At 46.7% G+C, this 26,330-nt stretch overlaps 1 protein-coding gene across 1 annotated transcript in view; it reads left to right on the top strand.

Moving 5' to 3' along the window:
• The window catches only part of tagapb (T cell activation RhoGTPase activating protein b), a gene marked incomplete at its 5' end in the record, with an annotated part of 75,865 nt that overhangs the window by 43,754 nt on the left and 5,781 nt on the right, over positions 1-26,330 (top strand). Inside the window, 9 exons of the mRNA XM_084314448.1 lie at positions 14,988-15,152; positions 17,313-17,354; positions 18,594-18,672; positions 18,998-19,048; positions 19,850-19,907; positions 20,448-20,602; positions 22,461-22,622; positions 24,271-24,380; positions 26,029-26,215. Coding sequence (XP_084170574.1) covers positions 14,988-15,152; positions 17,313-17,354; positions 18,594-18,672; positions 18,998-19,048; positions 19,850-19,907; positions 20,448-20,602; positions 22,461-22,622; positions 24,271-24,380; positions 26,029-26,215 — 1,009 coding nt within the window. The remainder of the gene's footprint in view (positions 1-14,987; positions 15,153-17,312; positions 17,355-18,593; positions 18,673-18,997; positions 19,049-19,849; positions 19,908-20,447; positions 20,603-22,460; positions 22,623-24,270; positions 24,381-26,028; positions 26,216-26,330) is intronic.

Here is a 26,330-nt window from a genome sequence, read left to right as displayed (position 1 = left end):
TTTTTTTTCCTAGACGTTCACAGAAAGGTAAAGAAACAATATACGTTGTATTTTATGGCAATAACGTTCAGGTTAGTTCGACCCATGAGATATAATCACGAAAATCACGGCAATATATATTTTTTTTTTACGCCAGCCGGCTCCAGCTTTGACAGAGGCTTAGCTGGGTGTAGTTTTATGAAATGTCAACGTCCATGGAAAGCCCTGGGTCTCCTCTTTCTTAGGACTACAACGATTTCATGACGCCGTCATTTCCTCGTCTAAACCGGTTTCTGATGCAATGTGCTGAGATTTTTATTTCCTTAATAACACTTAAAATCCTTGGTAAACAAACGTAGTGCTGAAAATATACACTTTGACTGCGGTTTTGATAGGGTTAGGGTCTTTACTCTAGGCTACATTTGAAAAAGAAACGCAACATGAATTAATACAGACTGTATTGATCTATTTATGACGTGAAATACATCTCGGCCTGGTACTGGGCTTAAGGGGTTAAGGCATGATACATACTGTGAGAAGTGGGTTTAGGAACACAGCCCAATCGCTGAACACAGGAGAGGAGAATGGAGCGTTTCAAGGGGTTTTAATTTGTATTTCCCAAGCAGACAGCAGTACAACAGGAATGTGCAATAGAACAGGGTTAGAATGTTCTTGGGGGGGGTGAGGATAGGTGTACTTCGGCTGCAGCTGTGGGCAGAGGACACAGGTCTGTGTCTGGAGAGAGAGCAAGAGGACTTCTTGCGTAGCATGGGACGTCCAGGCAGGACGGCGCACTGGAACGGGGATCCTAGGTAGTGATGTTTAACACCACGACGACTTCTGGTCAGCGTCGTCGAGCAGAAGTAGGGTCCTCATCAACGGGGGATAGGATACAGCTGTGAGGAGTGAGGTGCCTGACAGCGTGTGAATCAGAGGGATGAGGTGCAGCTGGGCTGGGTGACGGGAAGTGAAGGGATGCTGCCGGCCATATAAGGGTGGTGTGAGGCTTCCGTGGAGGAAGAGAGGATGAGGAGGAGTGCGTGGTGGATGGAAAGGAGGATGAAGAGGAGTGTGTGGTGAACGTGAGGGGAAAAGGAGGGGGAGTGAAGTATACGCTCGTGCTGTGACTATGACACATACGTGAAATCAAACAGCAGATGTTGTGTTTCTATAGAAACAGGGTCTGTGGGGCTTTTCCTTACATACTAAATATAGTCATTAGTCATAATGGGTTCTAGGAATAATTTTGTTTGTTTGTTTGTTTCCTTGCATGTTTATTTATTTTTTATTTATTAGGATCTATTTTAGCCAATAGCTAGGCCAATATTCCAAGGTTCTCAAGTATACAATTGATGATTAAATTAATACCGATTTTTACAAGCAATATAAAATGAGTACAATTATAATATTTGGTATAATATTATCATATGCTATATTAATATGATATGGTCTTTTAATTTCCTTTTGATCTTTGGTCCTAACATTGTTGAACTCAGTGTTACCAGGATCCTGCTTAATAAAATGAAACCAGATGAAAGTATCAATTTACTACTTAATACTACAGTAAGAAAAGGGTGTTATCAGAGGAAGATAATTTTTTCAAAGTCAAGGGGAAGTCTTCAGCTCTAGAGTGGGAGTTGTGTATCTACCACAACAGACTTTTTCCACTACAACAGCTAAATGACTAATGTAACTGCCCACTTTTCCCATTGATGTGCACCGATGGGGCTACCGTACAAAGCAATATGAGACAGAATTGTGTTGTTCTCAACAGCACCTGGATGCGTCTATGCCAAATACAACGCAGTTCGGTTTCCGGGTTCCTCTGATTGGCCACTAAGCCCACGTGACCGCACGCTAGCACGCCCCCCTTATCGCCCGCTGCCACGCTGTGAAGCGGAAGAGCCAGCGAGGCGACGCAAGGCGGTGGTTTCAGCAGCAGCGGCCGTCTTCTTCCGAGGCGGCTCGTTCTTATTAATCCCTAATGTCATGTATGTTGTGTATGTCATAAATGTCGATATGAATTGAAAATGGGGGACCCTGATGTAAACAAGACAAACGTCTTTCTCTGGTCTGCATCCCCTTAACAATTGTGTGTATTGCGCCGTACTGTATTGTACCCATTCTGCAATCTGTTAAATAAAGTTTTCATTCATTAATTTCTCCCCCACTACTCCCAAAAGTAACACTAGATAAAGTACAACAACGCCAGACTCAAGAAACTGTGTTGCATGGGTGTAATCTCTCCTCTAGCTATATCAAAGAGGTTGTGTTCAGGAATCGATGTTGTGATGTCCTACGGATCTTCCTCTCTAAAAGCCCCACGCAATACAGCATGTCTTGAATGTTCAGGCAGGAATTCACCGCAAGAAAGGACATCACAACGTCGATTCCTGAACGCAACCTCTTTGATATAGCTAGAGGAGAGATTACACCCATGCAGCCTTGAGTGTCGTGTGCAGTGTAAACAAACATTGTTTATGAGAACACATCCAAAGGGAACACAGTTTCTTGAGTCTGGCGTTGTTGTACTTTATCTATTTAGTGTTACTTTTGGGAGTAGTGGGGGAGAAATGAATGAATGAATGAATGAATGAATGAATGAATGAATGAATGAATGAATGAATGAATGAAAACTTTATTTAACAGATTGCAGAATGGGTACAATACAGTACGGCGCAATACACACAATTGTTAAGGGGATGCAGACCAGAGAAAGACGTTTGTCTTGTTTACTCACCCATTTTCAATTCATATCGACATTTATGACATACACAACATACATGACATTAGGGATTAATAAGAACGAGCCGCCTCGGAAGAAGACGGCCGCTGCTGCTGAAACCACCGCCTCGCGTCGCCTCGCTGGCTCTTCCGCTTCACAGTGCGGCAGCGGGCGATAAGGGGGGCGTGCTAGCGCGCGGTCACGTGGGCTTAGTGGCCAATCAGAGGAACCCGGAAACCGAACTGCGTTGTATTTGGCATAGACGCCACCTGCATAGGGCAAAAAATTGAAAAAGGTAAATAGGAATACAATTAATAAACAAACAAATAAATACATAAATAAACAATTAAATACAATGAATGATAAAACATAAAAGCACAAAATTACAAAAAGATGCATGCGATTAATCTAATACACAAATATTCAGGTGGCTCCTGCTGGTATTAACACAGTGGCATGTGAGATAACGATAGGTTATGTAGATAACCTAGTTATATTAGTATAGGCTAAGCTCCCGCTCTGAGCCTTACGAGATACTCTATATCGCCTGTGATACCTAATGTATCTCCCACGAACAAAAACACATGCACCCCACCTGTATGGGGCCCCGCCCCTTATGGTGGCACCACCCATATAATCATGACTCTGGTCATGACACACCCTTCCTCGCCAAAAACCCGTCCCAGGAAAAGATCCCTCAAGAGGGAACTCAGGGCGCGCAGAGCGGGAGCTTAGCCTATACTAATATAACTAGGTTATCTACATAACCTATCGTTATATTTCGTATGGCATCGCTCCCGCTCTGAGCCTTACGAGATAATGGGGAAGAGCGGGTGCGAGACCCGACAGATGTACCCCCTGAGGACCCGTAAGCCCACATCAAGGGGTGCGGGGAGCCCTGTCACCCCATCCTTCCTAACGAAGGGGGGGCGCAGTCAACTCCACCTGAATGCGAACAAGAGGGAGCCAGAACCCCTTGAACACACCGTACAGGCGGAACCACGTGTGACTCAACACACTGCGGCCCATACCCATACACTCCCGCTACCCGACCAAAGGACGGGAAGCAGGAAAGGCCACAGACCCCAGAACCGCCTGGGAGACAGAACCCCCGGTCATGTCCATGAGGTAAAACCTTACAAAGGAGCCCGGGGAGGACCATGAAGCTGCAGCACAGATGTCCTCCACCGAGGCCCCACCCAGGAGAGCGGCAGAGGCAGCCACCCCACGAGTGGAGTGCGCCCTGACGCCCCCAGGGGGATCCTGCCCAGCCAGCGTGTAGCAGAGGGTAACACCCTCGCACAACCAATGGGACAGGCGCTGCTCCGACAGTGCCTTACCAGCACGAGCCCCACCGTAACAGACAAAAAGCTGGTCGGTAACCCTGAAATCCTGAGTACGGCTGAGGTAAATCCCCAAGCACGGACTGGACATGACAGGTGAAGGCCCGCATCTAACTCACCAGTGTGAGGAGGAGGACGAAACGCCTGAACCACAATATCCCGGGAGCGGAAGGAACTCCGGATATTCTCAGGCACGAAAGCAGGATTAGGTCGCAGAGTGACACCGCAATCGGTCCGAAAAGACAGGCACTCTGGACGTACCGCGAGCACAGAGCTCACCTACGCGTTTAGCGGAAGTGACAGCCAGAAGGAACGCGGTCCTGAAGGACAGCTGTCCCAACGGCGCCCGCTCGAGCGGCTCAAACGGGGCCAAGGACAACCGACCGAGGACCAATTGAAGATCCCAAGTCGGAGCCAAGGAGCGTTGCACCGGCTTAACGCCGTAAGCGCGACAGTGGAGGGAGCATGCGCATTCCAGATGGTAACACCATCAGGATCAAGAACCTGCACCCCTCAACGTACCCGTCCCAACAACTGACCTAACAGATGTATGGGGAAGAATCCCTGGCGGCACGGCATCGGTCCCAGACCTGCCTGGCCATGTCCAGACGCAATCCCACCCGTCAGGATGAGGGCCGCCCCGCGACAGTACACCTGCACCCACATTCTCCCTGCCGGGAATGTGGGGAGCCCTTAGGCCGCGCAGATGGAGGACGCCCATAGCCAGCCGCCCGCCGCCTGGTGCAGACAGGGGGAGCGTACTCCTCCCTGTCTGTCGATACACGACACTGACGTCGTATCGTCCGTCCTGATCAACACCATTTGTGGACCAGAAGGACCGCTTTCAACACCAACACATTGAACGTAGCGCAGATCGGGCAGCATGGTTTGCCAGCTGCCCCCTACTGCGTTGGCCCGACGCATCACCAGCGAGGGAGGCGTCGGTGAAAACGCGACGTGAGACAGCGCCGTAACCGTCCTAGGACGGAACCTCCCGAGCGTGTTGACAACACGCTCCGAGATGGATGCCCATAGCCCTCCAACCGTTGACTGGGAAGAGGAATACTCTACATCCAGTCTACAGCAACCCCAGGCTGGTAGAGACCTGCCTGGTACGAGACCTGACGATCCACCTTGACCGCGAAGGACCAGAACGTCATCAGGGCAGAACACTCCGTAACCCCGGATGACGCAGAGGCCCCAGTGCGGCCTCCACGCACTTGGTGAAGATGCGGGGAGCCAGAGAAAACCGAACGGCAGCCTCTGGTACTCATACGCTAACCCTGCAAAGGAAGCGTAGGTAAGCCCTAGGATGGAAGATCGGGGATGCACATACGCATCCTACAGGTCTATGGAGGAGAACCAGACCCCCACCTGACAGTGTTCAACAGGTAGGAGACGATCCAAAAAATGCTGAACCTTCCCATGGGACAGGTCCAGCCTGGGTCTTACACCCCTCCCTCCCGACTTCTCGGGCAGAGAACACCGGGAGGAGAACGCCACGACGATGGCTTGCTTCGTCCACAGAGATTGGATCTCGTCGACCAGAGCTGTCCCTGCTGGAGACCCCGACAACAGGGTCTGTACCAAACCTGAAAACGGGTGGGGTTGTGTAAACACAAGTCCCCGCCTCACCATCCTCTCCATCTACCTCGACATATGGTACTGCCGTAGTCATATGTGACGACACTCCCAACGCACCCGCCGTCACGTGGCGCAGGTCCGCCAGGAACTGTAGATAGTTGGCCCGGTCCCCCCCGCTGTGCGAAGACAACCCTGGAATCGTGCGAGGAGCGCGTTCCGTGTCGGAACACCTGACCCTGACACCACCCACGAGGCAATCGCACCCAAGGGGGAACCCCGACAGAAAAGGGCCTGTCTGATACGGGGGGCTTCCGATCAAAAAAGCCCCCCCACTGAACACCCCTCCAGAACATGCTGAAGGAGTTGTTCCGCAGCCGGACATGCAAGGTGTAAGGCCCCCATGGGTTCCTACACACCGTAGCCCTGCAGTGATATCACTACCACCCCAAACCATGTGAGCTGCGACCACTTGCCAATATTCCAGGAGTGGGAGCACCAACATGATACCTGGCCTGGCGAAGGCGAGGCCGGGGAAGCCCGCACTGTGTGCCTCAAAAGGTTTCGAGCCCCCCTGCTGACAACACTTAAGTTGACAGACGTAACACCAGGCTCAACCAACACAGTTCAAGGTGTGGGAGCCGCTTGACAGCACAACATTCTCACGGACAGACCCAGGCTCAGCCATCAACTGGGTGTCAGCCCCTGTCTCCATGAGAAGCGAAGAATGGGGCCGCATACGCTTCAATGAAGGTTCGCGGCCCGCAGCCAAAGGAGAATGCTCAGAGCCCCGCCTCTGGGGATACCAGAGAGAGGATTGAACGGGGAGCGGGCTGCTCGCGGCAAAATGACGACGGAGTGGTTTACCAACACCGAAATCACCCAAAATGGCCGATCCCTCGGCCGCCAAGACTGTCGGCCTCGCGATACCCTGTCGATTCTCCAACCAGGGCACCACTGGCGGGGGAAACATGGCCGCCTGTCGAGGGCCCCGTCATCGCCGCTGACGAGGCCGTGCTCTCTCTTCTTCTGGCTGCGCGGTGTGAGGCGGTGTAGGGCCTAGGACAATACCGCCCGCGCTCCAGCAGAAGACCAAAATCCCCTGCGGAGAGGGGAACCCTGAGCGGTTATAGCTTGCGGCTGGGTCAAAGCTAATAACGTCAACATCCTCGACGGAGTGGTTTACCAACACCGTGCGCGATGTGTCGACGTCGGCCGGCCCTCAAGGCCCCTCCACCAGACACCATCTCGCCAGGCCGACCCATGGTGTCGGCCGGGCGGGGCATTGTTTCAATATATCAAAAACAAAGGACTGACGTTAACATGGAGCACCAGTGGTGATTGCAAACAGCACCCTCCACTGTGGTGTGGACCATGAAAAGGTTAAATGAATAAAAAGAGCTAAACCACAAAAACTGTAGAATGAGCAAACCCATACACACAAAGTTTAAGGGGAGACGGACCAGACCCGTCTTCATTCAAAATATTCACAACAGAACACCAGCCCTAGTTTAGCCCATTTACCAAAAAAGGTAAACAAAGCCCCCCCCCCGCACTACTCCCCCAGTATACCGATTGACCGTCAGTATGAATGGTTTGAGAGGAGAGAAAGCTGTAGCAAGACAGACCTTCTCATAGCAGAGTGACAAAATGAAACAATAGCCCCCTACACAGGGCCGCCCCAGGAGATGGGGGGCCTCGCGTCTAAAAACGCACAGGGCCTCACATTTCTCCCAAGCGGCCCTGCCCTTATACTACTGCAGCCTAACGCCAGGCAATGTGGAACCCAAGACAACAATTGCCTGTGCACAGACACGCAACATGTTTACCATGTCGGCTGGACCCATAGCCCCACTACCCGACGCCAACCCAGATGGGAACACCGTTCAACAAACCCCGCCGGAACACAAGGTAATACCTGGCTAGAACCTAGCCACGACCTACCCCGTTGTCAACCCATTTACCCGAAAAAGGTAAATAGAACTCAAAACCCCACAACAGCTACCGACTGACCTTCATTGATGAACCGGGCAAGAGGCGGGAGAGTGACAACATCTCACGGCGGAGACATTAAAACAGCATAGCAATTAGCAGTAGTGATAGCATGCGGCAGTAGCGATAGCATGTTAGCATAGCTTTAGATGTTTTAGCAGCACGCCCAAGACAGCTTGGAAACCGTTCCCTGCAGAGAACGTTCACCAAACCATCTTGCCCCTGGCGCCAACACACAACAAGGTTGTGTTAACAACACAAACCAGCATTACTAACACTAATACCCATGCCTGAAGACACAGGGCCTACCTGAGTACAAGCTGGCCCGACAGCCAGCCTTGTACAGCTGAACCTCGATGTGCAGTCATCAACCGAGGAACATCACAGGCCCGTCGTGTCGCCGAAAACATGCGTCGAAGATGCCAGGGGCCAGCAACCTCCGGTAAGCTCCCAACATTATTAATCTTCCTTAATCTTTTACATTCCGCTAGCTCGCATGGTGCAAGCATCCAGTGCGCTGGGACGAAAATAGAGGAAGGGTGTGTCATGACCAGAGTCATGATTATATGGGTGGTGCCACCATAAGGGGCGGGGCCCCATACAGGTGGGGTGCATGTGTTTTTGTTCGTGGGAGATACATTAGGTATCACAGGCGATATAGAGTATCTCGTAAGGCTCAGAGCGGGAGCGATGCCATACGAAATATAACATATTTTAAGCAGATACATTATAGACAGTGAGATACTGATATCTGGAATATGTTTCACAACTGGCAACAGGAAATATTTTGGGGGAAAATTAATTATTTGCATTCTCCTTTGACTTTCATGTAGTCCTTTGTGTAGTTGTAAAGGTCTACCTTTTTACCAATAGAGGGCAACAACGGTTTCAAATGCTGCTACCGAGACTATTGCAAGGTGCTATATATTGTAGCAGCAGTGCAATACTAGACACAGTTGGCCAGAGGGTCCATCCCAGCATGCTTTGCGGTTGCAGCAAAATGTGTGGTTCTAGTTGTTTTACAAGATGTCAAATCGTAGTTGCAAATGTTATAACTGTGTGGTTTATTGTCTCTTTCCATGTTATAGTGTGTTAACCAAATGTGAGTTGAAATAACCACCATACCCTTGGTTTTCTCTACCCCTTTGTTTAATAAAGCAGCATTTCCTGGGGTATGACAGGCACAGAAATTGTTTTAACAACAAAGAAAAGCTCTCTTGGACCATGTAGCTCGCAGTTGCTACAATATAATATATATATACAGTATATTAATTTTTTAAAGCCGGATGCCAGCCAAAATGTGCTTCTTTTTTCATCATAATGTTGAAGGGAGTCCACCTTAAGAGCGGTTCCACCTTAAGGTGAGACACCCCAGGTGAATAGGCAAAAAAAATATTTGAATAGATATCACTATGAAACTTTCCCAGTTTGTTATGTACATATAAACTAAGAAAAAATATATTGCAAGTTTTCTGAATTTTATGTTTATATATGCACTTCCCCATTAAATATGTGCACATTTATGGATGCAATAAGGCAAAAAGTTGTGTTGTGTTTTGAGAAATCATAACAAGATTTGCAGCCTTGCTTGCGACTTCAGTTTATTAATTAATTTATTTGATCCTTTAAATTTTAGCCATCACATTGATTACCACCTCTTTTTCAAGTGGGCCCGCCAAGAAGGCAGCATACAGAACAAATTCACATATACATTAACATTAAACAAACACAAATAAAAGATAGTGAGCACACAAATACAAAGACATGTCTTCACATGTCAATGAAATCAGACAATATTAAAAACATGAGCACTCCATGGCAAGAAGGTGTAAATCATTTTCTTTAAAATGATCAGCTTCAAATCCTTTTGTAACATGTTCCAGGAGAATGGAGCAGCATAGCTGAACACATGTTTCCCAAAGTCAGTTGTGACAGTGGGAACATGATATGAGATATCATTTTGTGATCTCAGATTGTAATGTCCACCTCCTGGTTAAATGTGTAAAGTGCTTAAGTTGGTACTGTAGCTGCCCCAGGATGACTTTATATACAAACAAATACCAAATGTATCTCTTCTTATGACCAGGGATGACTGACCTGACAATTCATACAATACACAGTGATGTGTGAGGGATGAGCCGTTTGTTACAAATCATAAAGCATGCATGATATATTGCATCTAAAGGATTTCACAATTGAAATCAGCGTTAATCAGCGTTAATTATAGCGTTAACTGAGTGTTACTCAGTTTTTGAGAAACATAACATGATTTGCGGACTTCAGGTTGGGCAGTCAGAGTTTCGTTTAGAATTGTGGACTACCTAACGTAGTAGTAGTTTTCTTTTGGAAACAACTTATGTATGCTAAAGGCACATCGATCTCAATGAAAACCACAAACTGCATGAACGCATTTGTGACACACACATCCTCAAAAGACCACAAGAGATGACATAAAACATGGCATACGTCCTTCATTCATGGGGGGGGTACTATTTACGACCCACTTTAGCATGCTGCGGACATATGTGATCCAATGTGCACCCGTTCTAGTTACATCTAGAGATTCTACAGACGGTTTCAACTTGACAACATAAACATTCTAAATGGACTGCATTTAATTTCCTGTCAGCTGTAGATATTTGGAAGGCTGTTCCCTATAGCAATGCAATTCCAGTGAAATCTTTATACATTTACCGGTTATGCTTCACTTCACTTCCCTCTTGTCTTTTATCCCTCCCGGTCCTCCCGCTTTCTTTCGCTCCACTGCTCCAAGGACTCAGTTCATGTAACACAGCGGCTAACACCTCAAGGGGTCAGTGGGGGTCATGATTGATTGCGTGTTGAGAGGTGAGAAAGATCACACACAGCTGACGATTGTCTTGCTGTTGAGCTTTGCCACACAGTCATGCGTGTAAAGCAAGTATAGGAGGGGGCTCAGAACACAGCCCTGGGGGGCACCTGTGTTGAGAGTGATGGATGAGGAGGTGCAGTTACCTGTTCTCACCACTTGGGGTCTTCCTGTCAGGAAGTCCAAGACCCACTGGCAGAGGTCGTAGAGCTTGGAGGAGACTATGGTGTTGAATGCTGAGCGTAGTTCCCCTGCCTCTTGTCCAGGTGTGATGCTGCCGTGTGCAGCACATGGGCTATATGGCGTTCCTCCGTGGACCTGTTGGGGCGGTATGCAAATTGCAGGGGGTCCAGGGTGTTGGGGAGGGAGGAACAGATGTAGCCCTTCACTAGCTTCTCAAAGCACTTCATGGCTTAAGATGTGAGAGCTACATGGCGATAGTCATTGAGGCAAGCGGGGCGTGGGTATTTTGGGTACAGGGACAATAGTGGACTTTTTCAAACAGGTGGGATCATGACAGACTGTTCTAGGGACAGGTTGAATATGTCAGTGAATTGGTCTGCCTTTTAGGACGTGTCCGGGGATGCCGTCTGGTCGTTCTGCTTCCCTGGTATTCACTTTTTTTTTATCTACCTTTTCTCCTCCTTTTTCTGTGATTTTTCTCCCCATCCCAATTTGCCTCTCATGCCAATTCTCCCTCCCCTGTCCTAATCGTTGCTCACATATGCCCCCCACTGGCCGGTTGTAGGGAGGATAGAAGCCTTGCATCACATGTCTCCTCCGATACATGTGGAGGCAGCCTGTCACATCTTTTCACCTGCCAGCGCGGACTCTCATTTGGCGAGGAGTAATGTGTAGGAGGCTCACACTGCCCCCGCCATTTTCCTGACTTTGCTGTGCAGGCGCCCCAACCGACCTGTAGGAGTCGCTGTTCACAACGACCAGACTACCACCCTTCCCACCCACTAACTCTGCCAATTGAGTTAGTATGATGGCCGGCCCAAGCCGGAGGCAACGCCGACAGCCGGATGCGAACCCGGTGTCTCTTGCGTTGGTGACGAGCGCAATGTCTGCTGTGCCACCCAGCCGCCCCTGGCATTCACATTCTTAAAGGTCCTCCTCACCTCATGCTCCATCAGCAGTGGCTCTACTTTCTATTGGGCTCAAAGTGTGCATGGAAAGTATTGAGCTCATTTGCCAACGATACTTTGTAGTCTGTCATCGTTCGGAGGCCTTCCCACATACCTCTGGAATCAGCATGTTCTGATAAGCAAAGTTCCTCCTTATCCCTGTAACCCTTATGCTGTGGCACACTGTAAAGAAAATCGATTATTCACCTTGACATTTTATCATGTTTGTATTCAATCTGCCGTCACACGCTCACGTTTTTATCTGTATGTACAGATCAGCACTGCAGGACAATGTACCTGGAATCTAGGTATCAATGTCCAAGATTGTTTGACACATGATTCAGAGTGGTAGGAGACCACTTGCCTGGTTTGTATTTGATTTTGTTTTTAGCCCGTTTTTATCTGTAATCCAGTCTTAAACCCACAGAAACAAATCCCCTATCAAGTGTTGTAAACATGCTTGATTTGAGTTACACACACCACACCAGAATATTGACCCCATTCTACCTACTGCAGAGATCTCTCGATCTCCAATTGAATTATTATTTTTTTTTCTTATTAAGGAGTGTTGTTCCATTGTGGGTTTGTGAAGCCCATTGAGGCATGTGATGTGATTTTGGGCTTTACAAATAAACATGACCTGACGTGACTTGAATTCTCCTCCCTTACTGAAAAATATCAATCACAGAGACAGAATTTTGAAGATGCTTAAAGGTGCACTATGTAACTTTGGGAGAGACATTTTTTACTTTTATCAAATTATATTGAATGATTTCATAACTGTGTAAACAAACTGTTAATTGGGTGAAAATTGGGTCTCTGGAACAATATTTGAAGCTAGAAATATGTCTGAAAGGTTGCAATTTCACTGCGGTTGTGTGAGGATTCGCCTGTCCCTGGACCTTTTTTCCCTGTCTACTCTCCTCAACAGCCCCCACCCTTGCGAGAACTTTTCCCTGCCTCCTACTCTTCACCAGCCCCCACCCTTGGACATTCTTGTTCCTCTACCTTCACGCACCTGTTGGGAGTTTGCAATCTGCTCGGGAGAGTACTTAGGTTGCAGACTCCCCTCCAGTCCTTGTCGGGTCGTTCTGTGTTCTGGACTCTGTGTTCGTTCTGTATTCTGTACGTTACATCACCTGCCGCGTCTCCGGCGTGAGACGACGTGCCAGCCATCACCACCTGTCGCCGTTTGCCTGGAGTGGGACACCGCCTTTGCTCTCTAATTCTCTACGGGAGGTTCCAGTGTTCCCACTCCAGACGTCAAGCCGGCTCGCCATCGCTCCCGATTCCACGGGAGGAAGGCGTCTCTTCGTGATCCTCGTTCCTGGGGTGAGGCTCGCGTCGCTCCCTATTATTCCACGGGAGGATGGCGTGTGCTCATCCCGTTCCCCTCGGACCCCGGCTCGTCGTCGCTCCCTATTATTCCACGGGAGGATGGCGTGTGCCCATCCCGTTTCCCCTCGGACCCCCTTTGTTCTGCGCTGCCCGTCTGCAGCATCCGAGGAGGAGGAGGAGGATTCCTTCCTGAGCAGCAGCGCCCTACTCGGTGTAGGGACGGGAGGAGGATCTCCGTGCCCGGCCTCCGCTGTCGGGCCCCTGTCTCCGTGCCAGGCCTCCGCCGTCGTAACCCTGTCCTCATCCCTGTAAGCGGTCCTGGCCCTGACACTTAGCCCTGGCCCTTAGCTCTGGTCCTGGCCCTGACACTTAGCCCTGGCCCTTAGCTCTGGTCCTGGCCCTGACACTTAACCCTGACACTTGCCCTGGTCCTGGCCCTGACACTTAGCCCTGGCCTTTAGCCCTGGCCCTTAGCCCTGGTCCCTTAGCCTGTTCGCCTGTTAAAGGCACAGTGCCGCAGTTTCGTATTTCATGGACTCTTGTGTTTTTTGTGTTCTCCCTTAAAGGGACTGTGCCGCTTTTTGTTATGTAATAAATATTGCCCTGTTTTGGCTTACTCTAATACCTGTCTTGTGTTGTGCGATTGGGGTCGGTTTCAAACCATAACAGGTTGTTTACAACAATGGCAGGGGCCCGTAATTCTGTTTACAAACATTCAAAGAAGTCTCACGTTTGGTTCACAGTGCCTCAAAATGATTTCATTTTGATCTATGATGACATAAGATACAATAATTCTAAGGATTATATGTATAGTGTGTTGTACAGTAATTGCAGGTCACGCAAATGTTAACAAATCCCCCTTCCCCCGAAACTGCATAGTGCACCTTTCATTCATTACATTTGATTTGATTCTTTACAATGAAAACGAATGAAAAGGAATTGTCATGGTTCCTGCCGGGCAGTGCTCTCTCCCTCTCTCTCTCTTTCCCCCTCTCCCGCTCTCATTATGTTCAGGTGTGGTGTCCAGTGTGGCAGCTGATCTGACATCTGTGGGCCAATTACGTCGGGGATATAACCCCGCCCCAGATGTCAAGAGGCTGCCAGATCGTAACTTCGTATTTACCAGTTAGTCGTATTATTATGCTTGTGTTCTAGACTTTGATACTCTCGTATGCTGTACTCTGATGCCCTCTTGTTCTGTGCCTGGACCCCTGTTCCTTGACCGTGTCTAATCCTGTTCTCTCATCCTTTCCGCGCAGCCTGCCTGGCATGTCACCCTGTACTCTGGCTCTCAAACAAGGACCTACTCTGACTCTAGCCTGCCTGACGATTCTCTGTGCTGGACACTGACCATTCTCCATTAAATATACCCATATTGGGTTTTTACAAGATCTGTCTCTGTCTGCATATTGGGTTCAGTACTACACCGTGACAGGAATCAAACATCAGCGAGGAAACATAGATAATAAAGACCAGTTTAAAACAGTTCAGATGAGCGCTGTCCTTGTGTTTGGTTACTTAGCGTGAGAGGTTCACACACCCCCTTAGTGTTTCTAAGTGTTTCTTTATTCTCCATATCGAGATAGTTGGAAGGCTTAAAGAATTATGGAGACACGGGAGAGAGAATGTCGTGCTGGGATTCAAACCTCCAGGGTCAGCAGGGGGTACATATCCACCCGGGCCAGCAGGGGGTGATTATCGCTCCAGAGACGGGCGCCTTTCACGCGTTTGTTCCGGATGGACTGCGTCCGCATTGGATCCGCATCCACAGGGGACCGGAGCTTTCACACTATACGAGCCGATCGCTCGAATTCCGGAATCCTCTTTACTTTGTAATCACTTGAATTGATACTATGTACTGTAGCATATAATGTCGGCGCCATAACCGAGTTAGCGCAACAACTACACTGTCTCTGAGCACAGGAGTGAATGTAATCTACTTCAGTCTCATTTGAGGACCTGAAAACTTGATTAGTTTGCACAAAATGATTTCTTGTGGTTTTGGACCAATTGAAACCCTCATTTCTCCCTCTCTCTTTGGCTCTGAGCAGGTCGAGCACGAGCTACCGTCTGAAGCACAGGGTGAGCCTGGAGGACATGTGGCTTTACAGCTTTGAAGACGAGCTGGAAGATGAAGAAGAAGGGGGAGGGGACGTTGACCTCAGAACGTCCATGGTGATGGCCTGGTCTTTCACTCTCTGCATGGTATCCTTCCGGTGAGAAGACTTTAATGTACCTCATGTGCACATGCACACACACACACACACACACACACACACACACACACACACACACACACACACACACACACACATGAACACACAATCTCACACATACACACACAATCTCACACATACATACAGACACACACATACACACACACACAAAATATCTCTCACACACACACACACACAATCTCTCTCACACACACACACACAATAGATCTCACAATCTCACACACACACACACACACAATCTCTCTCACACACACACACACAATCTCACACACACAATAGATCTCACAATCTCACACACACATGCACACACACACACACAATCTCAGACATAGATAATACACTCACCCACACACACATAATCGCACACATACATACAGACACACACACACACACACACACACACACACACGCACACGCACACACACACACACACACACACACAGACACACACACACACACACACACACACACACACACACACACACACACACACACACACACACACACACACACACACACACACACACACACACACACACACACACACACACACACACACACACACACACGTCTGTCCGTCCGCCCTCCCACTCTCTCCATGCTCATCTGAGGGATTTATTCTAGTAATTAAACCTGCGTCCTGAGAAGCAGCCAATACGCAGTCTTGGAGGCAGCATGTGGCCTTAAGTCAAAACCAAGCTTCCGATATTCCGAAGGTTTGGTCAGCGATGCGGAAGTAAACCAACTACTGGGACCAGCGTTCCGTTCACGTTTCATTCACTTAAATATAATAGTAAGATTAAGATTAAAAAACGATCTTCCCTAGAGACCTTTGGGTCACAACAGGGAAGTGTATCCAGTCCTCTGCAGCAGCACAAGACAGCCGCTGGTGAAACAGGAAGTGTGGAGTCGCCCCGCCAGGCAAGCATCACATGCTGATCAGGGGATCTTGACTAGGACTTACAATAAAGGAGAGTTGAAAAAGGAAACACCCACATGTTTTGTTTCGACACGCATGATACAGCATTTATTTTTTAGTAAACACAATACCAACTTGGGCATAGGTTAAGAAATTATGGGTCGGGCGGTCAGGTGGCGTAGCGGAGATTGTGCTCGTCACCAATGCAAGAGGCTGCGGTCTCGACTCCCGGAGAGTCAGCATTGCCTTGGCTCGGGCTGATCGCTATACTAACTCGTTTGGCTAAGTTAGGAGGAGGGGAGCCGTGGGTGGGTCCTGGGCGTTGTGGACAGCGACCCCTACAGTTCGGTCGGGGCGCCTGCTCAGCAAGGGTAGGATCTGGAGAGAGGTAGTGCGACCTTCCACACGTTACACTCTCCCGGTGAGAATCTGCGCGGCCAGGCTGGCTGCCGGCTGGCTGCACATGCGTCGGAGGAAAGCATGTGACAGTCTCCGGCCTCTCGGACCAACAGTAGGGGAAAGTGCGCAACAACCAGGAAGGGGGTTGGGAATTGGCATAACGACTAACAGAAAAATCAGAAAAAGAAGGAGGGGGAAAAAGATAATAAAAAAATTAAAATAAAAAAATAAATTATGGGTCATTTACAGTTGTTTACAGTGGGTCATTGGACTCCTACAGTTTCTAGTCAAACAGCAAAGTAGAACTGTTGTTGTGTCATTGCAAGAGTCTGGGGATAACAGAGTACCGAGAGACAATGTGTTGTAAGTGTCCTTAAAAGCCTTGTGTTACTGTAATCACAACAGACCATCTACATGCACACGCACACACAAACACAAAAGCCTCACTGAGGACCTGATCAAGTGCCAATACTTGTTGATACCGTAAGTAGATATAGTGTCTGAACAATAATCCAGTTTCTTTAGTTTGGTCAAGTAGAGACGTCCTCTTCTAAACTACTGTGTTTCCACGGGTCGACAGCCACAGCAGCCACAGCAGTCGCATGGTATCGGCTGGGGCCTGGGGGGGGAAGTGGAAGATATCTGGCTGGGGGTGGCCATGACGCTCCTTCCTGTGCCCATGACCGAGAGTTAGAGTTTCCCACCACGCTTTTAAAAGCTGAGGGCGGGCGCTGCCTCTTCAGTTTAGTTAGTCTCTGTTGGTCTGTTTGTTCCTCTCTGTGGATTTAGTGAATCCTACCATGCTGTTACTTTGCCCACAGCTCGCCTGAGGTGAAAGAACGCTGGCTCGACACTCTTCATGGGTAAGAAACGGCTTCCCTCTCAGCGATTGTGATAAAAAAAAAAAAAACATGATGCTTTATACACGATTGTGCTTGTGATATTGATAATTACTATAGAGACTCATAATCGTATAGGCAACACACGTGATGGAATGACTAAGTGCCAAGGAACTAACAATGAACCGTTGATTAACCTTCAGCTACTCAAGTCTCTATTTGATTTCCTATTATGCTTTATTAACATGTAGTTACTAATTAGAATAGAATAGAATAGAAATACTTCATTCATCCCGAGGGAAATTTGGCACTACAAATCGCTCACAGTAAACATTTAGGACATTTAGGGAGACAAAACAAGTCACGAAATGAAGAATAAAATAAGCCTAAGAATAAAAATACCCAGCTCCGGGATATACATTTCCTATGTTATGTTTATACATTCTAATATAAAATATACAGTAAAATATACAGAAGTGTACAGTACTAAGTGTACAGTAAGTGTAATATTGAATATTGTAAAATATACAGTAAAATATACAGAAGTCTACAGTAAGTGTACAGTAAGTGTAATATTGAACAGTGTTGTTTTAAAAGTAAAAGTCCAGGAAGATGGTAACTGTCACCCTGTGCTCAGTGATGCAGTGAGGCACAGTGATGCATTGTAAAGTCTGATGGCTGTCGGAATGAAGGACTTCCTGTGCCGTTCAGTGCTACATCTCGGGAGTGTTAGTCTATAGCACTGAACATGCTCCTTCTATCAGCCAAGTCTGTGTATATAGTGGTTAGTTCCATTAGTTCCTATACTGTGGGTATTCATTACTCATCTGCCTATAACCCATATAACCCTGTATGATAAATATACAATAATAATGTATATACCGTATACATATATTTACTGTATTTATCTACATCTGTCTGTATATACCTGCATATAATCCTTTTTACATACATGTAGATTCTATATCTATATCTACACATATCCCTTACCCAGTGACAGTTTAGGAAAAATAATGATGCAATAATGATAGATTAAAGGCAATTAATAACTCGGGTATCTTATTGTGGCATTTTAAACATATAATTTGATGCATTGGTCTGTATACAGTACAAACACACACAAAATATATTCTGATGCAATAACAATGATATTTATTATTGTAACTAATACTAGAGAGATGGGTTGTACCGAATTCAAAGTCATTTGAGGAAGTGGGACAGAATTTTAAAGGAAGGTTGTGCATTTCCTTTCTCTTATCACAGGAGGATAAGGGAAGCTAGAGAGAGGGCAGATTGTATTTCTCCAGGCGTACTCATGAAGGTGCCGAGTGGGAGTGTCACAGTAAGTCTCTCACACGCTGAATTACTCTGTGGTATCATTCTGAGCTAAATATATTATGTGTACAATACAGTATGTGTACAATATACAGTATGTCTATGTGTGATTTATCTCAGTTGACAGTGTCTCATACTGTAAGCATGTGCTGGTTTGTAAGACACTAAAATAAACGATTCATTATTTCATTCATATAGGATACAACCTTTAATATACACACTGTTTCTCTCTCCTCTCTCTCTCTCTCTCTCTCTCTCTCTCTCTCTCTCTCTCTCTCTCTCTCTCTCTCTCTCTCTCTCTCTCTCTCTCTCTCTCTCTCTCTCTCTCATAGACTAAAACTCTGACAGGAGTCATGGAGCCCTTCATGGAGTTCCCGCTTGATGTAAGTGAAATCCCGCCCTACTGGCTTTCTAAGTGAAACGGTTCAAGTCATGCATCTGCTCGCGAGAAGCACCTGTGCCTCTCCAGCTTTGCTGATGAGAAGATATGAGACACAATCACAGAGGGGGAATGTAGCACTGCACGGTGTGCGCTATTTCAGGCTTTGGATCCATATTCACAAAGCTTACCAGAGTAGTGGAAATGCTGATCTGGGGTCAGTGACCAGGAACACTTGCCCCTGTGACCTTATTCAAACCGACAGACTGCAGCTGACTCTAGATCAGTACTCCTACTTTAAGAGGCTGTGTGAATACCAACCCGGACATGTAAATGGTGCATTTATATAGCGCTTTTATCCAAATCGCTTTACAATTTTGTTCCTCACATTCACCCATTCACTCACCCATTCACACACCGATGGCGTAGGTAACCATGCAAGGTGCCGACCTGCTCATCGGGAGCAATTAGTGTCTCGCTCAAGGACACTTCGACACGCTGCCCGGGAGGAGCGGGAATCGAACCGGAAATCTTCCGATTACAAGACGACCGCTCTACCTCCTCCTGAGCCACTGTCGCCCCCATGTACATGTGTACATTATAGTATCATATATAGCTACAAAAGATAAAGTATTCCTAATAGAGCTATTCAGGGGGGAGGACTTGAGCAGGAGTTACTCTCGTATGCATGCAGAGTGAGAGTGGGGTTGGTGATTAGCAACGCGAGAGACGTTAGAGAGTTAGACGTTGCTAATCATATGCCCATCGCCACATCCCCTTTTTGTTTCTCTCATTGTGTTGCCAGGGTGACCAACTGCCGAAGCAGTTATCTAACCCAGAGGACAGAGTGACACAGACTATCGGTGAGTTTGAAAAGTCTCCACGCGCTCACGCACACGTGCGCGCACACACACACACGCACGCACACGCTCACACACACACGCGCGCGCGCGCACGCACACACACACCTACACACACGCACATGTACACGCACATGTACACGCACACACTTCAACTTCAACTTCTCTCAAACCGTGTATGGAGATAGATAAGAATGAGGCTGACACCTACCACAGGAAGTATAAAAGTACAAACACACACAAAAAAGAAACACACACTCACAAACACACACGCACACACACACCCTCACTTGCACAAAGTCATTATATAACAACATATTTTAAGACTCAACCCCCCCTCCCCTTTAATATTACAGAATGTACCTTACTACTACTACTACTACTACTACTACTACTACTACTACTACTACTACTACTACTACTACTACTACTACTACTACTACTACTACTACTACTACTACTACCACTACTACTACTACTACCACTACTATACCACTTATTGGCACTATTAGGTGACTAATCAAATGATGTCTCTCTCATCAGAAAACAAGTGGAGCAAGATCAGGAACAAGCTGAAGAGGAGTGCCACCCTCCCCGGCATGTTGACCCGAACAGACACGGGCTCTAAGACCCAGCTGTTTGGAAGGCCTCTCTGCAACACATGCCCGGATGACCACTCGCTTCCCAAGCCGGTTACGGTACGTAACTAAAAGGGATGGAGCCCTATAGCCCTATTTCCTACTTCCCAATGACGTACCTCGATTGGTTAGAGTCCTTCCTCTGGGTGCAATCCATGCTGTTATCCGTACTGTATACCCGCAGCTCCGTTTAGGATGCCGCCAAACGAATGCAAAGTAAATGGGGCCAAGCTCCTGTCTGCATAAGCTGGCTGAACCGAACTGAAATCTGCTTTGTGTGCACCGTGGAGTGGATTTAAATTGGTTTCAGTCAGCTTGTACAGACAGGAGCTAGTTTCAGTCAGCTTGTACAGACAGGAGCTAGTTTCAGTCAGCTTGTACAGACAGGAGCTAGTTTCAGTCAGCTTTTTACAGACAGGAGCTAGTTTCAGTCAGCTTGTACAGACAGGAAATAGTTTCAGTCAGCTTGTACAGACAGGAGCTAGTTTCAGTCAGCTTGTACAGACAGGAAATAGTTTCAGTCAGCTTGTACAGACAGGAGCTAGTTTCAGTCAGCTTGTACAGACAGGAAATAGTTTCAGTCAGCTTTTACAGACAGGAGCTAGTTTCGGTCAGCTTTTACAGACAGGAGCTAGTTTCGGTCAGCTTTTACAGACAGGAGCTAGTTTCAGTCAGCTTTTACAGACGGGAGCTAGTTTCAGTCAGCTTGTACAGACAGGAGCTAGTTTCAGTCAGCTTTTACAGACAGGAGCTAGTTTCAGTCAGCTTTTACAGACGGGAGCTAGTTTCAGTCAGCTTTTACAGACAGGAGCTAGTTTCGGTCAGCTTGTACAGACGGGAGCTAGTTTCAGTCAGCTTGTACAGACGGGAGCTAGTTTCAGTCAGCTTTTTACAGACAGGAGCTAGTTTCAGTCAGCTTTTACAGACAGGAGCTAGTTTCAGTCAGCTTTTACAGACAGGAGCTAGTTTCAGTCAGCTTTTACAGACAGGAGATAGTTTCAGTCAGCTTGTACAGACAGGAAATAGTTTCAGTCAGCTTGTACAGACAGGAGCTAGTTTCAGTCAGCTTGTACAGACAGGAGCTAGTTTCAGTCAGCTTTTACAGACAGGAGCTAGTTTCAGTCAGCTTTTACAGACGGGAGCTAGTTTCAGTCAGCTTTTACAGACGGGAGCTAGTTTCGGTCAGCTTGTACAGACGGGAGCTAGTTTCAGTCAGCTTGTACAGACAGGAGCTAGTTTCAGTCAGCTTTTTACAGACAGGAGCTAGTTTCAGTCAGCTTTTTACAGACGGGAGCTTGGCCCCATTGACTTTACCATAACCGTCAAATCGCAAATGGGCTGAACGAGAGGCAACCGCTGTTTAATTACACCTGTTCAGTCGATACTAGTCATACTAATCAGCACTCTGTCTGAACATCTGGTGCTTGTTTCAAATTAAGGGCACATCAATCAATCAATCATCAGATTTACAGCACATGACGCGTGTCAACCAAAGTGCTGTACAGAGGGTAGATACACAAGATACATATAGACAACAATCACACTCCGTTTTATGGGAGAGCACACAGGCAAACACATAGAAAAACAGGGCATGAGTCAGTGAACGGGAAAGGCTAGTAGGTAGAAGTGGGTTTTGAGCCTCGATTTGAAGGCATCTATTGAACATTTGAACGCACACGCACACGCACGCACACACACGCACACAGACACACACACACACACACACACACACACGCACACACACACACACACACACACACACACACACACACACACACACACACACACACACACACACACACACACACACACACACACACACACACACACACACTATTGTTTCTCCCAACATCTGTATTATCCACTGATTGGCCCCCGTCTGGTCTCTCATCTGATCTCTCTGCTCTCTCCCTCCCAGGAGATGCTGGTGTTGCTGTGGCAGAAAGGGCCGTCTACAGAGGGTGTGTTCAGGAAGCCGGCCAACCTGAGGACCCTGAGGAGCACCATAGAGCAGCTGAACAGAGGCACCGTGGTCAACATGGAGGCCCTGCCCGTGGTTCTCCTTGTGGGACTGCTCAAAGTACGCACGCCTCCTGTTCTCCCTTACCCCTTGTCACGCTGCTGACATGATAGGTGATCACAGTGCTGACATGATAGGTGATCACGGTGCTGACATGATAGGTGATCACGGTGCTGACATGATATTGATCACAGTGCTGACATGATAGGTGATCACAGTGCTGACATGATATTGATCACAGTGCTGACATGATAGGTGATCACAGTGCTGACATGATAGGTGATCACGGTGCTGACATGATAGGTGATCACGGTGCTGACATGATAGGTGATCACGGTGCTGACATGATATTGATCACAGTGCTGACACGTTATGTATCGTCATGGTATTATCCTATTTAAACCATGGTCATGTTTTTTCCTTCAGATGCAGAACCATACAAGTCTGTTTTGAAATGTGTCTTGGACACTCTGTTCAGCTATCAGTGTGCTCAACATGTACTCTCTTCAGCTATCAGTGTGCTCAACATGTACTCTCTTCAGCTATCAGTGTGCTCAACATTCAGCTATCAGTGTGCTCAACATGTACTCTCTTCAGCTATCAGTGTGCTCAACATGTACTCTCTTCAGCTATCAGTGTGCTCAACATGTACTCTCTTCAGCTATCAGTGTGCTCAACATGTACTCTCTTCAGCTATCAGTGTGCTCAACATGTACTCTCTTCAGCTATCAGTGTGCTCAACATGTACTCTCTTCAGCTATCAGTGTGCTCAACATGTACTCTCTTCAGCTATCAGTGTGCTCAACATGTACTCTCTTCAGCTATCAGTGTGCTCAACATGTACTCTCTTCAGCTATCAGTGTGCTCAACATGTACTCTCTTCAGCTATCAGTGTGCTCAACATGTACTCTCTTCAGCTATCAGTGTGCTCAACATGTACTCTCTTCAGCTATCAGTGTGCTTAACATGTACTCTCTTCAGCTATCAGTGTGCTCAACATGTACTCTCTTCAGCTGCTAATGTACTCAACATGTACTCTCTTCAGCTATCAGTGTACTCAACGTGTACTCTGTTCAGCTATCAGTGTGCTTAACATGTACTCTCTTCAGCTATCAGTGTGCTTAACATGTACTCTCTTCAGCTATCAGTGTGCTTAACATGTACTCTCTTCAGCTATCAGTGTGCTCAACATGTACTCTCTTCAGCTATCAGTGTGCTCAACATGTACTCTCTTCAGCTATCAGTGTGCTTAACATGTACTCTCTTCAGCTATCAGTGTGCTTAACATGTACTCTCTTCAGCTATCAGTGTGCTTAACATGTACTCTCTTCAGCTATCAGTGTGCTTAACATGTACTCTCTTCAGCTATCAGTGTGCTCAACATGTACTCTCTTCAGCTATCAGTGTGCTCAACATGTAATCTGTTCAGCTATCAGTGTGCTCAACATGTACTCTCTTCAGCTGCCAATGTAATCCAACTATCTACTACTATCATCGGATAATTAGGTTTGAAAACATTGTTGAAATGAAAAAACAGACTTGGGTGGTTCTTCCTTGTCTGGGGGATTATGGAATCGACGTTGCTAATGATGAACTCTGGAATGTCTGCAGGCATTCTAGTTTTTACATGCCATCTTCCCCACTTAAATTATACTTGTATGCTGTATGTATAAAGCATCACCTTATTTCCCTCTCCTATTGATTGCAGAGCTTCCTGAAGGAGCTTCCTGGCAGCCTGCTGGTTTCTGAACTGTATGACACCTGGATAACGGCCCTGGCGGCTGAGGACGTCCCCCAGAGAACTGCAGAGATCAAAAGGTACAAAAGGCAACTGCTTAATGAGTGCACTGCGAGCAGTGACATTTCAGTGACAACTGATCTGATCTGGAAACAGATAGAAAGGGCCTTTCCCGTCTCGTGGTCATTTACACTGGTTCGCTTAAAATTACTGCTCTGGAATTATACGTTTATAGAATAGAATGATCAAATGTATAAGATAATGTCGTCATGGACAGATTATGCATATGGACGGATGCGTTGAGAGTCAGGAAGTTAGAATGTTCAACAGAACTGCCACTAGAATGTTCTTCCAAACCATACCTTTGCCACAGAATCATGTCCTGAGTCTTATTCCCCCGACCTTCACCGATTCACCGAACATTACAACATTATCAAATGTTCTATGGCAGCCATTTTAAAGTGTAGCAGCCAAATGGATGTGCAAGACTGTAGATCATAAGAGGAATGACCAATCCTACTGTATCAATTCATCTTCTGTGGCAGATGCATACTGTAGAGTAGGCCTACTGTAGAGCTGCACACAATTCACGTTATTAAATTGCATATATACGGTCGCAGTTTCGTACCAAATCGGTATTTCCCGGGTGATGTAGTGAAACAGTAGGCACACAGGGTTTCTGAATGGAGTTTTTTTGTGGGCGAAACAGGGAAGAAGAGCCACTGCGCCCTACATTTCTGTGACAAGCCACTTCTGCTTTTCTTTTGGCAGTCATCTGTTTACACGCAGTACGTGTTATAAAACACTGCACGCTGCACAACATTGCACACAGTGCATTGTTACATAAATTGCAGTTTGGTCCAAATGGGTACTGGAAAAAAACAATATCCCTTGACAATTCCATCATTCCGTTGATGTAGTGTAGTAATAATAATAATCTTTGCTTGTATAGCATCTTTCATACAAGAATTTCAGCTCAAAGTGCTTCACAGCAGTACAATAAATATATACTGTAAATGAGCATAACATTTTCAAAGAATTGCCAGATCAAGAGCAATGCATAGTGCAGACATAAAATAAGCATAACATTAGCATAAAATATCTAGTAGCTAAATAGACAAAGTCAAGGTAAGACATAGAACATTAAATCACATCGTTTTTCATATTAGGGTCTTAATAGGCCTCTTTGTTTACGGTTTGATTATCACTGATACACATACAATAGACATATAAAATCATGAAATTGGCAGATACACATAAATCTGATCTCATACTCCGCCTTTTCCCCGTTCTAAGGTACATTATAGAACAATTATAGTTCTGACTTACTTTACAGAGCAGTTCTGAATTACTTTACAGAACAACAGCAATAAGTACGTCTACCTAAAGTTTTATTTGTTTTGACAATTAATAATAAGAAAGTAGTAGTTCGCTCTTAATACTTTGAGTTTCAAAGTTCACACGGCAGGAAATAATATTCAATCAACTTAATGGGGTCTGACAGTTTGGGCACACAGTAAACATTGGGCACACAGTTGTTTCTGAATGGAGTTTTTCAGAGGGGGTGAAACAGGGAAGCTGGGAAGCCACTGCCCTACATTTGGGCACCTCAGACAAGCTGCTTCTGTTTTTCTTTTGTCAGTCATCTGTTTAAAAAAAGAGAAGCTATTTTTTATTTTTTTTTGGCGCCAAACCAATCTGTTTTCCTCCATGTTGTTCTTCCTCCAGGGTTGTGGAGAAGCTCCCGGGGCCCAACAGACTCCTCCTCCAGCACCTACTGAGTGTCCTCTGCCGCATCCTGGAGTGCGCCGACACCAACAAGATGGACGCCCACAACCTGGCATTGTGTATCGCGCCCACTCTGCTGCAGCTGGACAACACGCCCCTGGACGAGCAAAAGGGCAAAATGGACAAGGTGAGAGTCTGGTTATTTGATTTGATTTGATTTGACATTTAAAAAAAATTCAAGATTCAAGAAAACATCAAGGATGAAACACAAAAAAGTCTAGACTTATTTCCATTCTGGTCCT

This window comes from Notolepis coatsorum, assembly GCF_963971535.1.
Source record: "Notolepis coatsorum genome assembly, chromosome: 5".
In the NCBI taxonomy this organism is placed as follows: domain Eukaryota; kingdom Metazoa; phylum Chordata; class Actinopteri; order Aulopiformes; family Paralepididae; genus Notolepis; species Notolepis coatsorum.
The sequence above is the reverse complement of the archived record's forward strand: the minus strand, read 5'-3'. Positions and strand labels throughout refer to the sequence as shown.